At 41.7% G+C, this 16,757-nt stretch overlaps 1 protein-coding gene across 6 annotated transcripts in view; it reads left to right on the forward strand.

Annotated features, from left to right (window-relative positions):
• The window catches only part of DOT1L (DOT1 like histone lysine methyltransferase), a 74,858-nt gene that overhangs the window by 32,062 nt on the left and 26,039 nt on the right, over nucleotides 1-16,757 (forward strand). For all 6 annotated transcript variants that reach the window (XM_083810586.1, XM_083810583.1, XM_083810581.1 and 3 more), the window contains exons 8-15: nucleotides 5,362-5,417; nucleotides 8,066-8,145; nucleotides 9,492-9,560; nucleotides 12,323-12,429; nucleotides 13,234-13,275; nucleotides 14,644-14,727; nucleotides 15,431-15,665; nucleotides 16,093-16,206. In XM_083810586.1, the coding sequence (XP_083666712.1) occupies nucleotides 5,362-5,417; nucleotides 8,066-8,145; nucleotides 9,492-9,560; nucleotides 12,323-12,429; nucleotides 13,234-13,275; nucleotides 14,644-14,727; nucleotides 15,431-15,665; nucleotides 16,093-16,206 (787 nt within the window). The remainder of the gene's footprint in view (nucleotides 1-5,361; nucleotides 5,418-8,065; nucleotides 8,146-9,491; nucleotides 9,561-12,322; nucleotides 12,430-13,233; nucleotides 13,276-14,643; nucleotides 14,728-15,430; nucleotides 15,666-16,092; nucleotides 16,207-16,757) is intronic.

The following is a 16,757-nucleotide window of genomic DNA, read 5'->3' on the forward strand; positions in this document are numbered from 1 at the left end:
TTTTAGGTTTCTAATGCAAATAGATCTTTGATTCCTCTCTGAAAAGTGATCTGTTGATTGTCTTTAAGTGTTGTCTTCTAACTAACATTGTTTTGGCGAGGCTACGGTTTGTTGCCCTTATCAGATCTATAACCATTGCATTCGCTTCCTTGTCCTCCCTCCTGGAATATGCTTGTTTGGAATTTGAGCTTGGACACATGAATTCTGATGTGCAAGATCCAGTGACGATATTTAAAATAAACCCTGATCGTCTGTCTATATCTCCATTGCATTTTGTCCACAATGGTAAACAGATGGTAGAAAAAAGTCTCTTTTGAGTCTTTCGATGTGCAATATGCAGAGTCATATATATGCAGATCTGTTGAGTTAAATAAATAAATAAATACGTTTTGCATCATCACTTTCAGATGATAATTGCATGTTAAACTTGGCTACTGCCAAAGTGTCCTGAGGCACGTTGGCTCCTGCTGAGCTACAGCTGCTATTAATAGGTTATCACTGCAGCTTTAGTGTGTGAATATCTATCCTGGGCAGGAGGCGTGGGGGAAAGATTGCTCGTCATACATTGACTTGGGAAGTCTCCTGATCTCCAGCTAGTGTAGGTAATCATAGCTCATAATCCTGTTAGTAAATGCACTGAATTTCATTTTAAATGACAGGCTGTTCAGTCTCATGATTCTAACTGGGGAAAAAAAAATCATTAGAGTAACTTTCTGCTAGGATTCTTTATTTCTTCATTCATTGTAAATGTTTCAACTTGCTATAAATATTTGCATCCTTGTGCTATTGTTTAGTTTCAGTTGCTCCTCTGCTTTCCTGATGTCTGATTCCTGATCAGTTAGGAATAATATTCTTTGCTAGTCTCTTCTGTCATATTCGGAGGGAATTTGTCATACTTCCGTGCATTATGCTAGTGTCCCACTTCCAACACATCTCACTGTGTTTCAGCTCCCCTTATCTTCTCGTTTCTTTTCCCATGGTACTGAGAAGTTTCCAAGATTAGCTTCACCCCATTCTTTTCAAGAAAACTGTTGTGTGAAGGAAACCGGAGATTTTTCTAAGGTCATTAGGCCTAGATAATTAGAGAGTCTGTCTTGGGGAATTTGTGCACATGTGCAGTCATCAAATTAAAAAGCAGTAGTGCAATTAAGAGACAGATGGGTTTTCATGGTTTCTAACTGTAAATATCCTCATGTGGATCCAAAATCAGAGCCATCTCCAGGTATCTGGGGCACAATGCTGATTGCTGCGTAGCAGAGAGTGTTCTTCCCAGGGTACCCTTGAAGTAAGTTTTCAATCTGTGTCCCTCAGTGCCCACTGCACTGCTCTGCTGGTTATCAGAGCAGCTTAGGGCAAGCGAAGCTGGTGGTAGCTGCAGTCACACAGTGGACTCGTCCTTCTGCTGAAGACAAGGACTTGCTTCGGTTTTGTTTACTGTGGGTTGTTACAACAGAATGCCTTCCCTTGTTTCACAAGAGCTTGTGTTAGGAGGAGGAGATCATCTACGAGTCTTCAAAATAAGCATCGGAAAACCTGGGTCAGCATTGCTAAAGGCTGGGATTTGGTTAGATTGGTACCTCCGAGACCCTCTGAGAGGAAACCCCAGCAGCTCCTAATGCTGAAGGTTCTCTGTGGTTCAGCCCTGTGGATGAGAGGTAATGTTTGCTGTGCATAAGTGAGTAGAAGCTTGGCATCTGCAAACTTCTCTCTGGTTGAGTTCAGGGTGCCCCGTCCTGCTTGGAAGTCTCTGTTCTGAGCAAAAGCAGAGTGATTTATGCAGGAGTAGCATTGTCTCTTGTTGCCTGATACCAGCTGCTGGTTTCTGGGGATAAGTCACATCACCTGGACTTAAAAAATTCCACTGCTTAGCAGTGTGTTGCAGCTAAGGAGAAGGCAAGATAACTGGTTGTCCCAGATGCTTTTGAATGCCCTATTTCAGCGGGAAACTTGATGTTTTGGTATTTGAAAAGCCCTCCAAACGTCCCCTGTGGCTTTGAAATGATGCCACATTTTGGAGGTTTGGATTCATGCCTCCAGTTATTTTTGAAAAGAACAGGAACCTAAAAATAACCATGTGTACTTTTCCAGGCAGAATTGACTGCTTTTTGTGAGCCAAGTGTTTGCACGGAGGCTGCTGGAATGAGGCGTTCTGTGTGTGAATTTATGGCTTTGTGTAGCCAGTCGGAGCGTTACCGGAGAGACTCCCGGCCTGGTGCTGGGTGAGAACGAAGCCCTCCTCCACGGAAGAAGGGCTTGACCTCCATAAACTGCTGCTCCGCTACACGGGGAACACGAGCCCGCTGGAGCGTGCTTCCCGGCGCGCTGCCCTGCCGCTCGTCTTTGAGTTACGGGAATCAGACACCGTTGAACGTATTTCTGCAGCCTCTGTAGAGCAAATTTACCCATTTGAAAAACCTGAATATAAACCTGTTTTGGCTTCTAAATTTAGAAAGAATGCAGGCTGGCAGCTCTCTGAAGCGGATTTCAGTGAGCTAATTATCCTTTTAGATAAAGCACGTCTCCTGCATTGTCTAATCAGATGAAAATATCTGCATTACAGATGGTCCCTTCCATTCATTATTCACTAAGGAGATTAAGTTTCTCAGAGAGAGGAGGAACATGATGGGGGTGGGGACATTGGTGGGAAGAGATTGAGCGCATCCCTGTTGCTGTCGCTGCTGTGTCGCATGAACGTGCCATCCTGCCTCTACAGGACCGTAATGGACCTGGCCATTCTTCCACCAGCGTAGCGAGTGCTGCGCTTGGTCAGGAGTGAGTTAGCTGGAATTTCCTTGCCAGTTCTTGTTTCACTCTTAAAATTATTGTAAGCCACAGAGTTGAAAGGGATTTTGGGGGGAATTTTTGTTGGATTCCCTATATCAGTTTATACTAAGGGGCTTGGTTTCTTCCTTTTAGGCCATCATTTGTTGATCATTGCCTCCCAAGTACAGTAAGTAAAGAAACTGGTTGTCAGGAGTACTGAGTCAGATAGCTCTTGTACTCTGTTTTGAATGTAGTAGACCACTGACCCAGGAATCACTGTCTTGCTTCCAGAGGGGAAAAATAACCAGTTTTCTCCCAACCACAATTGACCATCTGGTTATTTCTGTACTCAAGTATTTTTTCCTGGTGAGGTTTTTCCCTCAACTGTTGGCTAAGTATGAGCTAGGGTAGCATTACAGTACAAAAATAGATGGGTTTAAACAGGGCTGTGGTTCATTTGAATTTTAACATGGCTGTATTTTGCAAAAGTGAAGGGGCAAAGCAGCTTCCATATGTGTTCTATCAAGTTAAAGTGTGGAGATTTTGGTTACAACTGTTCCCTTCCAAACCACATAGGTGAGAGAAATGTATAGTGTAATTGGATCCAAATAAAGTATTGCAGCCACCTAGGTTAGATTTCAAGACCTTTATATGAAGCTTAGTATTTCAAAATAGTTTCGTGTTACTCTGGTTCTTTGTTCCTTTGCTAGACCGTGGCTTTATAATTGCACCTTGTTATTTCTAAAGTGTTTTTCTTTCTCCTCTTAGTGTGTGAAAATCTTTTGTAGACGTTAGAAACTGACTGTTTCATGGAAGACAGCAATGTAGAAGCTGGCTTGTAAAAATTATTGTTAAAAAGTATAGTTACCTCGCATGTGGGTTTGCTACTGTCTTGGTTGCTCAACAAGGAAACTATTTACTACAAGAACAGATAAGATTCTAAGACAAAATTATCCATTAAAAGCAATCTAGAGATGGTGTTAATTTACAAGTAGGGCATACAGAGCTCCAGAAGTAACGTTTCAGTATATTAGGTGAGAAAAATAATACTCTTCAGAACTGTTCTGAGATTGCAGTGAGGTTCTGCCTGAGATTTTGAAAATGTCTAGTAGCACTTTTACTGCTTGTAGCAGGTTGGATCTCTGAGTTCAGTCTCCAACACGTGCTTTGCTTTCGCTATAGTGGGGATAGTAGAAAGTGCATTTCCCCCTCAAGCAGGTGTGATGATGCGGGTAGCCAGGTAGTCGTTCTGTTTTCAAAATCTTATTTCAGCCTAGCCGTTGGGTGGAACAGATAATTCTGACTGACTAAAGGGTTATTCTAGCCTGTTGTTTTCAGCTCGTACAGTTTATAAGACCTCAGGCTCTTTGCAGAGTTCTTGATCCCTTCCCCAGAACCCTTGATGTGCACTTCTCTGGCCCTCTGGCGCAGTGCATAGCAGCAGGGCACTGGGGCTTTTTTCCCCCTCCTTCCCTCTTGAGAAGCAGACCCACTCCTGTTGGCAGTGGCGGCTTTCTCCTTCGCAGTGCGTCTGACAGGTTTGCCTCCGTTTGTCATTGTTTCTGTGGCTCTGAGTCAGATTGCTTTGCTGGGGAGGGAAGACAGCAGGCTCGGGTGCTTCACTGACCTGGGTCCCCTGGCTTAGCTGGCAAGGCTTGGAAGCAGCTCGAGTGAGCCTGCATTGCAGTGCAGGCACTTTTGTGTGAGATGCCAGATCTTATTCCAGTTTAGCGATAAGCGAAATGCTCACTTCTTTCCATACAAAGGAGTATGTGCAGAGAAATGATGCTAAGCAGTCGCTGTCATTGCTTTGATGTTTGTGAGGTTGTGATACAAGCCATCGTCTTACTTGCCCCTCCAAAGTATGTCACAGTCATTAATTATGTAGCTGCATATTACTTTTTCTCTCTCCCTCTTATCTTCTTCCCCCAACCTTCCTTCTGCCTTACTTGTGGCACAGCAGAGTGGCATGGCCCATCAGATTCCTCTCTTGTTTCGAAAGTACAGCCGCAAAAATGTTAACGTGCAGAAAACCCCTGTAGCTGTGGGTATTAACCTGGGACTTGGTGCGGTTCCATCAGCGAGGTACCGTGTACGTCACTGAAGTGATAACAATAGTTCTTTTCAAATACAGCCTTTACATTATCTGATTTCCAACTTGAATGTGTCGGAAGCATTCGAGGTGTATGCTGAGCACCCCGACGAGCCAGGTGCTCGCGTGCCAGTTGCAGCAAGAGCCTGATGCTGGCGTCAGTGTTCCCGGCCTTGGCTTCGGGTCCCCCTTGCTCCCGATCCGTGGGGATCGGAGACGGCGTTGGCTGGCCATTGCTAGCACGGGGTTTAGCTGCCTTCTCCACATGGAGCACAGCGCTTGTGAGGCATCGCTGGTGCCTGGGGACCCTTCCCCAGTGGAGGGTGGGAGCGGAGAGAGGGCCGCAGGGACTTCGTTCCCTGGCGCCTCCGCTGGGCTTCGTGAGGCCTTGCAGCAGTGCCGCTGGGCTAACGCAGTGTGCGTGCTTGGCCAAAAAGGGACGTGTAGCAGAAAGGAACAATGTTAACTCTCGTGTGTGTGGTTTTTGTGTTTCTGTCTTTTTCAAGCTGGAAAGAGGTGACTTCCTCTCAGAAGAATGGAGAGAGAGAATTGCAAACACAAGGTACAGTACAGCAATTGAATGCCGCTTTATGAACTGAATATTTGGGAGTCTGGATAATGGAAATTGGGAGGCTGGCCAGCTTTTTATATAGAATTTCCATAGCAAATACCAAAAGCCTATCTGCCAACTCCTATACTGGCCTCTTTGGATCCTGTTTTCTGACTTGAAGAATGGGTTTAAATGCATGTCCCATGACATTACATACATGGGTGTATCCAAGATAAATTCTGGTTGTACAAAGAAGAATAGACCCCTGCTTGTTTTGCATGCTCTTCAAGTTTGTGTTAAGAATTCTGGCAAAACGCTAGTTATTTTGGCTGTTGGTACACACAGCTAGGTTCACTTTCCATTAAAAAACAACAAAATCCAAGTGTGTCTGTTCCAGCTTAAATTGGGAATTCATTGAACGTGATTGTCTTGAATATTTATTTCTGTGAAGGTATGCGTGGAGAGTTAAACTCATTTTTGCTGGTAAAGAAAAGGGAATTTTTAAAGGCTTTATATTCTTTTCAGCCTTATGGATAAAAAGAAGTCTTGTTTTAACGTGACCTTCCAGGCCATCCTGTTATGTGGGGGTATGGAAGGCAGTTGTCAGCTCTCTGAAAGTCTTCAGGGTTGTGGCAATCTATGGATTGCTTCCAAGACACTGCTTTAAGAGTGCTCCATCAAGAAGGCGTCTGCCAGACTGACTTTTGCATTATTATGTACCTCCATTAAACTTCTGGAGCTGCCTTTTAATTTGTGGACAGACTTTGTCCCAGCCTTGCAGCACAGCGTGGTTTTCCTTTGTTGTTTGCTACTCCAAATGCATGCTCCTCTGGTCTCTGTGCAACTTTCCCTGGAAAAAAATCTTTTTTCCTTTATTTTTAGCTGAAGTGTAGGGAACTGCTGGTAGATGTTTATTTTGCCTGGTATGCAGTTAAATGTATGCACACTGATCCTCAGCCACCTTGCTGTCTGATACAGAAATTCAAAAAGTAGCTTTTTGCTCACAAACGTTAGGTGTTTGTGTTTGTTCCGGGAGTGCCAACTGTTCAGCATCTGCTCTCTGACGAGGCTGCAGACTGTCTGACGCGTTCAGGCCGGAGCCAGCCCATCTTGGTGAGCTGAGGATCGCCCTTCCCGTGAGCCAGTGGCCGGGCTCTGGAGGGAAGGATGCCCAGCTCCGCACTGCTGTGAGTGCTCAGTATTCCTGTAAATAACTGCTTGGGACTCAGCAGTGTGTGCTGAAAAGAGGGCTGAAGTCAAGGTGGACTGGGGCCTCCTGTGGTTCTGTCATGTGCACGCACAACATCGTGCCAGAATGAACACTAAGAAATATAACTGGAAAACTTTTTCTTTTTCCCTTCCTTTCCTGGATGTTTTCTAGTCACGTTAATATGCTTGGCTGTTCTGCAAGGCCTCTTTTTTGGCATGTGGTGGGAAGGAGGAGGAAGAAACCCCTGTGAGCCTTGACTTGCCAGGCAGGGTTTCCCAAATTTCCAGGAGCAAGAAATATATGTGTATCGGACATACATATATATATATATACATATATATGAGTATATACTTTTTTTTATCTGCAGTTTTTAATAACTTTGGCTGCTGCTCTTAAACTCATTGTCCTTGGTGAGCATGTTTCATGTGTGGAGGCACTAAGACGGGAGGGTTTCAAGCAGATCGCTTGCAAATAAATCGATTCTTCATGCTGGAACAATATGCCAGCATGGCCTTCACAGCGTACGCATGCAGGGTGCTCATGGCTTCTGGGGGATGCTGAGGACCCTTACTGCAGGCTGGTAGGGAACAGGTACCAGGGACATTTAGACCAAAGCCAGGCTATGTGGCTCTTAAAAATCAGGTGTTTTTTTCTTTTTTTTTCTTTTTGAATTTGTGATGTGTTCTGCTTCTTTCCCAAATGCTGTTTGTATGATTCTACCTACGTGCAGGTGTCTGTGTTTCCATGTGAGTGATGTTTTCAGGAAGACACTCACACACACACAAATTGGATTTCTTAACCCAGACACAAAGGTGCAACTCTTCTGTTGGGGGTTAGGGTGAAGTGCTGGGTTTAGGGCAGGGAAATTTGCGCTGGGAGATGCAAACCTCCCTTTTGCTTTATGGGAGAATTTAGAGCTAGAAGAGGAGCTGTGATGTTTTAGTGTGATATTTTAAATGCATATGAGTAAGTAATAAGATGAAATGTGTATCTGTTGTGCTGGAGGATCGTTTTCTATGTGTGGTGAGTGTGCTGGTAGTTGTGTTGATGTTTGCTCTCACCATGGGAGAGGAGTGAAAATATTTTGCACATTGTTTCTCTGTTGAAACTTGCTGATGTAATTAATAAGATTGTGGTGCAAAAGCCAGCTGTATGCTGAGAGGAACTGTCAGAGCAGGCTGCCTTTACATTTTTTAAAATGTAACTATTTGGGCAGTATCTGTGGATGCTGAGGATTAGGTACTGTTTTGTGTAATGATGCCAGGAGAAAACACTTTGTTAGACGGAAGTAGCTGTATAGTCAGGGACATGCAGTGTTTTTTGGTTTCACAAGTGCCTGTAAATGCTGTAAGTGCCAGTGGCTTATAGCAGGCGGTGAGAGATAGCTGTGCATGTATGCTTGGATGCCATGTGCCTGTTCCTGTTTATTAACTACACCATTGTCTTGCAGTGTTATTTTTGTGAATAATTTTGCCTTTGGTCCTGAGGTGGATCACCAACTGAAGGAGCGATTTGCGAACATGAAGGAAGGTAACAAATCGAACTTCAAACCTTTTTCCCTTGGTTTCCTGCTGCTGTGGGAGCTGGTGGCAGTAACAGCTTAGTTACGGCCGTTGGGAGCCAGGTTGGTGGTTTCCTTCTGTGCCGTACGGATGAACGTCTGCACCGTGATGGTGATCTTTTGGGCTTTTTATGTTCTGTCTTCATATGAACCACCAATCTGTGTGATTCCCTGGAGATAGCTCTGCACATGAAGACCTTTCGCAGTGCTCTGTGTGGCAGGAGGAGCGACTGGTCCTTGCTCATCTGTTGTGGGGACCAGCAAAGCTCCTGGCTGTGGGGCTCCTGTGTTCAGACACTTGGCATCGGTGGTGGGGAAGAGGACACCCAACCATGGAGACTGCAAAGCCACAAGGGCTTGGCTTTGTGCATCCAGTTTCCATAATTGCGTACAGAATTCAATTACTGGATTCTCCTATTTAAAATTGTCACACTTAGTACTGGGTATTAACTAATTAGTATTAAAATGGGGACACTGTCACTGGTGATGTCTTGTGTGCTTCTTGAGAAGTTGCCTTGCAGGCACCAGTGACCGGGGATGTCCAGTAACGCCACTGCAGCCCTTAAGTTGCCTGAGGTAGTTTAGTGTCTTTTTCTTTCCTCTTAACCACTTGGATGAGTAACAAATGTATTTGGTTATGGCAGAAGTTACAAAAATAAATTATTTCTTCAAAAAAAAAAAAAGGGTGGAATGAACAAAGAAGCTGTGGCTTCCCATAGGACAGCTTTGTGCGGAAGTAAATAATGTGACTTTTGGGCTCTGATGCAAACCATAAAACCCCGAAACCTAATGTCTTATTTAACTTTAGTGGCTTTTAAATTTTTGTTAAGTAGTAGTGGCTTGGGAGAAGTGGCAAGGCGGGGAATGTTCAAGATCTCGTTGCAAAACTTAGAAACCCGAGTCCTCTCCCTCATTCTGTTTCAGAACATGCTCAGCCTGGTGCATTTGACTGAAAAAAATAAATAAATAATAAAAGTGTTCAGTCTTAGGTTTTACAGACCATAACTGGAATAAGATAACATTGTTCCTAACTGAACTTTCTGTAGATTGCCACTGAGAAACAATGTGTTCCTTTTTTTAAAATGTTTTTAAGATCTATCACTTTTAAGTGACGTGGCTACCTAGCAGGACTATCATATTGACTTCTCTGGATGCTGTCAGTATGAGCTTTAAGTAGCATTTTTTTTGGTAATGATACACTAGTGATAGTTTTAGTAGAGCTGGTCTTTAGGACTCTATACTAAGTTATATTTAAAAACTGGTCATTTTTAAAAAAACAGTAGAAACTGACTTTGATTTTTTTTTCTTTTTCTAGGTGGGAGAATTGTGTCCTCAAAACCTTTTGCACCTCTAAATTTTAGAATTAACAGTCGAAACTTGAGCGGTAGGAATGCCCTTTTTATTATTGTTCACTACAATTATGCCGTATTCGTTACCTGAACATGCGGGTTTTTGTTGCTTTTTAAAGAGTTAAGTAGAAAAATGCTGTATATTATCATAGTACATGTGCCAAAGCGAAAAGTCTTTTAAGAAGAGCTCTATTTTATGAGGTTCATCCTGATAGCTTTAGGTGTCTCTAATGTTGGTGTTTCCCCTCTTCCTGGGCTTTCATAGTTGTCTTTTACAGCTGAAGAGAAATAAGGTGTTTCGAGGGTGTGATTCATTTCTTCATTAATACAAGGAGCTACAGTGACTAGCTTGCATGCAAGTTCCTTGTATTATAGCTGTCTAAATTTGGACAGGTAAATCCCACCAGTTGTGATTTAAAAGGCTTAGATGCTGAAGTGCTCAACTTTGGAATGCCTCGTCCTCTGCGCTGTGAACTGGTCAAACAGACCCATCCCATAAACGCCCAGTTGCTGTGTCTGTTTTGCTGCCAACAGAGTTTGTTTTTCCTTTCCTTCTGAACATAGTAGACTTGATATTTGCCAATGTTATCCTTTGCAAGTATGTGAACTGCAATTTAATGAGGTTTTGAGATTACTAACACTCTGTATTGTTGGTTTTGCTTCTGACCTTTTTTCAGTTTTTACTGTTGAAAGCTTTGCAAGCAGTAGAATGATCCAAGCTGGGTTTTACGTGCATTTACTGTGTCCAGAGCACAACATTCCCTAGATTTCAAAAACACTTTATTCCCCTCCTTGTACAAACACGGCCAGTAACATACGGAGATACAACTCTGAAGTTCTCTTTTCTGTTTTTGGCCTGATGCTTATGGTAAACTGCTTTTCAAGAACAGTAATTTGAAGACTGTCATTAAGGCATTTGACTGAAATAGTGCCATTGTGAGTTATTTTTACTGAGCTTGAGTTGTTGTGAATGTCCTGAGCATTGGGCACCCAAAACTGCCATTTTCTTCCTGTTCGATAACCTTTTCTGTGGAATCTGGTTGTTTGGAACCTTACTAACCGTTTGATCCTTGCTTGCCAATCTTTTGTAGACATGTACATGAAAATAAAACACAGCAGAGGTGTGCTGCTGGAGGTCCTCAAACCTCCAGAGAGCTGAGATCCATCTGCCGTTTTGCTAATAAGTCAAAGAGCACCTAAGCAAAGCCTGTTGCCTCTTTTATAGCGCACTAGAACTAGATGAAATAGGAGAAGGTACTTTGGTGGTTTCCCTTAGGAGACCTGCCTATGTAAATAAATTTTTTTTCTTTGGCTTCTCAAGCCTTTTCTTTTCTGGCTTCCGACCATCTTATCTCCCTCTTTTCTAGGTTTGGCAGACTGCAGTTATTAAAAATGTAGTGAGGAGGCTAAGTGGCCAATGGACTTTTCCCCACCCTAATAAACAGCCTGACTATGACTGTCAGTTGGGCCAGCTCCTTACTCTGTTTCAACCTTTGTGAATGCTGAAGTTTTATATACTGTTATTTAATGCTTGATGTGGACATTGATACTAAAATTATATAGAAAGAGCTAAATAAGGTTTGGGTGTGTCAGATTGCTTAGCAAAAGAATAGGTAATAGCTTCTGCTAATAGGAAGCTCTTACAAGGATTCAAATAAGAGGTCCCGAAAAGAAATTACCATTGTCTGTTACAAACAATGGGGGAAAATCATGGAAATCAGTTTTAGATCCTAATCCCATTCTGTGACTGTACTGTATTTGGGAAATACCAATATCGAATGAATGTGCGTGGGCTGCTCTAGGCCTGGGGCTTGTTCCAGTCTTAATGGATTGTTGTAAATGATGCTTCCAGGGAAATGTCATCCACTTAGAGCTTGTGGCATAAAATGTGCATATCCGTCACATGCAGAGAAGGTGATTGACTCTGCTGTGCTACCTTTATGCTGCTGCCTTAGAAGGCTTTTTGTAATACTTTAATTCAGCTTGTCTTTTTTTCTTGTGCCTGAGTGTCTGTCTCATGTTTTGATCTAAAATATGAATAATTAAATAAATTTAAGCATATAGTGGAAATGATAACCCTTCAGAAAGGAGTCAACCTTTTTTCTCAATATACCAATTTTGTCTTAGTAGTACCATCTGGAAAAAGAAATGGAAATGTGGGAAGAGTTGGACAAACCAAAGCAAGTATTAGAATGTGGTTAAAATAGCGACTGAAGTTGCTGAATCCTAAACCTTGCTTTTTGACTCCTCTGGGTAATTTTCCCTTTAATTGGAAGTGTGCCATAATTTCTTCTACAGTCATGCCACTTCTTTAGTGTTCAGTGGTTGTGGAAATACTTAGGCACATCCCATACCTATTAATTCTAGGGAACAAAACAAATACAGGCAAGAAAGCAAATATAAAACATATTTGTCTTCAATCCAAATTTAGTGCAGTTACAGTTTACATGGGCTGGATCTAACAACATTCTGTAACTGGTCCTATCTAATTAAATCCTGCCTGTTACAACAGATGAAAATAGACATGGGAACGTCGTGTTGGTTAAAAAGTTGCACTAGCACATCATTTTACTCTAGAATGGCTATCCCTGAGCAAATAAAAGCTAGATCAGCAAGAGAACAAGGAACTGCTTTTTAAACTCACTGCAGCGCTCTTTTAGGCCATTGCTGTCTGTATGTGAAGCTTAGCGTTTTGTTGTGAGCATGCTTTTACCGTTGCATGGCTACTTTCAGCTGAATAGAACTAAGTGGCAAACAGAGCAAGCTCAGGCTCCCTAACTTGGCTTTCTTCCTTTAGATATTGGCACTATAATGAGAGTTGTGGAGCTATCACCACTGAAAGGGTCTGTGTCATGGACCGGGAAACCAGTTTCTTACTACCTGCATACTATTGACCGAACCATAGTGAGTATAACTACTGACCAGTTGATCTCTGGCTGCTTCACCCACTCTGGAATCAGCATGGAAACTTCAGGCAGTACTATGGCAGTCTGTTAGTCTGAAGGTGTATAAATTTACAACTATAATTCCTTCTCGTGTTCCAGGATAGCAGCTGTGCATAGTGGTGGTCTTGTACTATAGCTTACACATTAAGTGAAGCCTCTGGGGGTCTTTAATTCATTGTTTTCCTTTGTGGTGTACAGACTGCCGTAGTAATAATTCTCAATTTTAATTGATCTTTCAGTTGATGTAGAACCAGCCAAAGCTCAGTAACAATGCTGATGCATTCGCTGTTTGTTTTTATCTTTTCAGTTATAGAAAACAAAAACAACCCTGTAGAAACAAACTTTTGTGGAAAAATACTTTATTCCTATGCTGATTTTTTTTTTTTGCAATATGATACAGTATTTTTTCTCAGTCTGCTTTAGTTCAATAGTGCTTTTGTTAAAGAATATACTAGAGTGCAGATAAATATTTTAGTGGAGTACAGGAGCGAAGTAGCTTCATTGAAAATAGCCTTCTGCTGAGTGGAGATATATTACACAAAGCTTTAAACCAAAGACAGGCTGTGGTGGAGACGATAAAACCTTGTTGAGGCTTGGATTATGTCCTGCTACAAAACGTGTTTGTCTCTAAAAAGAATGAATATAAATGGTTTCTTGATGTAGCTTATCAGAAGAAAAATAATTTCTGCATTTGTCTTAAATTATTTTATTCTTATGTATTTTTCTGTCATGACTTACAGAATGACTATCTTTGTATTTGCAGCTTGAAAACTATTTTTCTAGTCTCAAAAATCCAAAACTCAGGGTAAGTTTCAGATACTTTTTGTGTAAAATTCAAAATAATGGGGCAGCCAATCTGAGGATCTTAGTCACTTGTTAAATGTGCAGAATTCATAGCAAATTGAGTTTTCTTGATACATAAGGAACATGTGCATGGAGCTAATTGAAGCGAAGCATCATATGCCATCAAGCACTAATACAATAATGTTTAAGAGCTTTGAAATAGGTAATTAATGGGCCAACCTCATGGTGTTTTTCCCTTGCCTTGGAGACTTTTAAAGAGCTATTTGTTCATTAAAGAACTGAAGTTTAAGAGGGAAAGGGTAATTTGAATCTGTCCCGGCGTTCAGCTGCATGAAAATGAAGCTGAAGAGCACTCTGAGCTTCAACTTCTGGGACTTGCTGTTTGAGATGTGAAATATGTTGTCAGTTGCTGCAATCTGTGCTATCACATGTGGAATTAAAATGCCAGATGATTTTTGAGACTGGGCTTTATCCATGTGAAATAACCAATGGTGCTGGTATTCCCAGTAATGGAGAGAAGCAAGGACATGCAATTTAAAACTTTAGGAGAAGATTAGTCTTAAAACTGACTTGCTTAGTAGGTGTTGAAAACAGACCAGTGGTACCTTAAATACAGAATGGCATCCATGTAGTTTTGAACTACCCTGCTTTAAATGGTGAGGCTGTTTAAATCTGCCATTTATGCAGTCTGGTTGATAAATTTCTCAAATTGAAGAGGTGTTGGGGTTGTCTGAATTTTTGTGTAAGTTTAACCTCACCTGGAAGGTACAAGAAAGGCTTTTAGTGAGCTGTTTGAAATATCCTGGCCTTGGTGGCTAGTAGAAAATGAAACTTCAAAGTTGCTTTTATGCTGTATTCCACGGACTTGGTTAAAGTTGAATTAGATGATGATTAATGGCTTTGCCATTGAAAAACTTATATGACTTGAAAAGTGATACATGAAATATTGGGGGTATAGGTAAAGATATTGTAATATTTAAAATTTGTGTTATTAAAAAAAGGAACTTGAAACACTAGTGTATGATCTTGGGGGGTAGACTTGGGAGGTGGGGCAGAATAAGGGAAGAGGTTGGGGCTTAGTATCCTTTCCTTTGTGGCCACATGTTTGAAACACATTATAGTAGGTAATGCAATGCAAAAGGATGACTTGCACTTACCTTCCTTTTCCCACTGACTGTAGCCTGGAGCAGGGTGAGCGTTTTTCCCCAGCTGGTAACAAAGTTGTTGTCTTTCTTTTTTTAAATTTGGCTTTGTATGATATGAGTACTTACACCTAGCTCTCTTAGAAGACTAAATCAGGAAACACAGGGATCTGTATTAGTGCAAAATAGAAGAACAAAATTTTTAATTGTGTAAAATGTTTGTTCAGGAGGAACAAGAGGCAGCTAGACGTCGTCAGCAACGAGAAAATAAGAGCAACACAACTACTCCAACGAAGGTTCAAGAAAACAAGGTGACTGTCCAGCATTTTTGTAGAGTAAATGTGTTTTCTCTTGAGCTTTAAATGAATTCATAATCTGTCAGGAAAAGCCTGATTCTGTGGGAAGACTGTGTTTGTTCCGAGTATATAAACTGGTATCGCTGTTGCTGTGGACAAAAATATGATTGAGTGACACTTGGGAATTGCACCAATAATTCTGGAAAAAAAGTATTGCAAGATGAATAGAAGAGTTGGTTGACCACCCTCGCACTGGCTTGCAGAGCTTTCCCTGAGTCATAAGCCCTTGAATGGAATTCAGAGAGTGCTGAGTCTCTTGCAAAGACTTACTTCCTTTCTCCTTCAGTTGCATGGCACTATTAGAGATGCAGCAACTGTTCATGCACAAAAATATAAAGCATTGAATGTACTTGGACTTTTTAATTAAATTTAGTTGAAGAATATAGTCAATAGAGAAGGTATAATCAGCTTTTCTTAGACAACAGTTAGACTTCTTTCTCTGTAATGAGTAGGTCCAGAAAGGAATTAGCACAGCTTGGGTGCTGAGGACAACTATAATCCCAAGCAAGTCTATTTCATTGGCAAGTTATTTAACTGCAGTGCATCGGTTTACTTTAATAACTTTGTTTAATAGTTTTATAAGTGCATGCTTAAAGTGAAGGCTGTGTATGTAGGTAGAAAAGACTAAAGGGCTTTTGGCTTTTAAAAAATCTCTTAGGATTCTGGTGCTGAAGAAGAAAAAGCTGGGGCAAATTCTGTTAAAAAGCCATCTCCCTCTAAAGCACGGAAGAAGAAGCTAAGTAAAAAAGGAAGGAAAATGGCAGGCAGGAAACGAGGACGTCCCAAGAAAATGAACACTGCAAATACAGAGCGCAAGACTAAGAAGAACCAAACTGCACTAGAACTCCTGCATGCTCAAACTGTTTCACAGACATCTTCATCCTCTCCTCAGGGTGAGTTCAAAGCAGGCGTTAAGAGAAGCCCTTCCCTGCCATGTGAGCATAGATAAGGATCTGAGGCTCTGAATGAATGCACAGAGGTCATTCTTCCTTTAGTGCTGGGTTTCGTTTGGTTTTGTGCTGTAACTTCTTCCTTACCACCAAAGCAAAGTGCTCCTGGAGGGGGGTGGTGTGCCTCTGTGAGGGGATGGTGATTGAAACTGTCTGTAGGTATTCGACCAGGAGCTGGAGCTGTGCTGTGGTTGACAGCTTGTCTCTGTGGCTGCTCTTCCAAAGATGCCCGTCCAAACACAAGTTGTTGCAGTGTGTTTCTCTAGCGAAGTTACTGGATCTCTCATTGTAAATGACATGCCTTTGAATAGTAAAGCCTTCTGTGCCGTTGCCAGAAACAATGAAAGGTTATCTTTTTGTCTCTCTTCAGATGCATACAAGTCACCTCATAGTCCATATTACCAACTACCTCCTAAAGTGCAACGGCATTCATCTAACCAGCTACTGGTGACACCTACCCCACCTGCACTACAGAAGCTGCTAGGTATGGCTGTAATATCGTCACAGTGTTCGAGATGGGGATTTTTCCTTTGACATTTCTAAGCATATGCTAAACTGGGAGGCTGTTAATAGACAGCCATGGTGGAAAGCTGAATATTGAACAGGACAGAGGGCCAACTTGCTGCAGAAGTTGTCTTGGTCTGTGTTTGTTCTTGATGTTATTTAGCTCTCATTTGGCACAAATAGAAAGAAATGGATTTAGCAGGAATCCAAAATAACTTTAAATGGAAATGGCTAGTCAGAAATAACTTCATTTTAAATGAAACCATTCTTTTATTCTTAAGTGATACAGTCTTGGACAACAACACTCCATTTTCCCTGTGAAACTCACAGCAAAGTCAAACAGTAATGAGATTCTGTCTGAGTTTGTTCTTGGGTCACAAAGGTGGTGTGATAGGAAAATATTTTCTATATACAAGAGCTGATTTAAAGAAAACCATGGGTGTCGTTCCCCCTTGATCCTTTCTACTGTAATATTTCCTTCTGTTGTACAGACCTAAGGCACCTGTGATGTCCTTAACTTCTGCTCTCTTC

The sequence above is a fragment of the Anser anser genome (genome assembly GCF_964211835.1).
Source record: "Anser anser genome assembly, chromosome: 25".
Taxonomy (NCBI): domain Eukaryota; kingdom Metazoa; phylum Chordata; class Aves; order Anseriformes; family Anatidae; genus Anser; species Anser anser.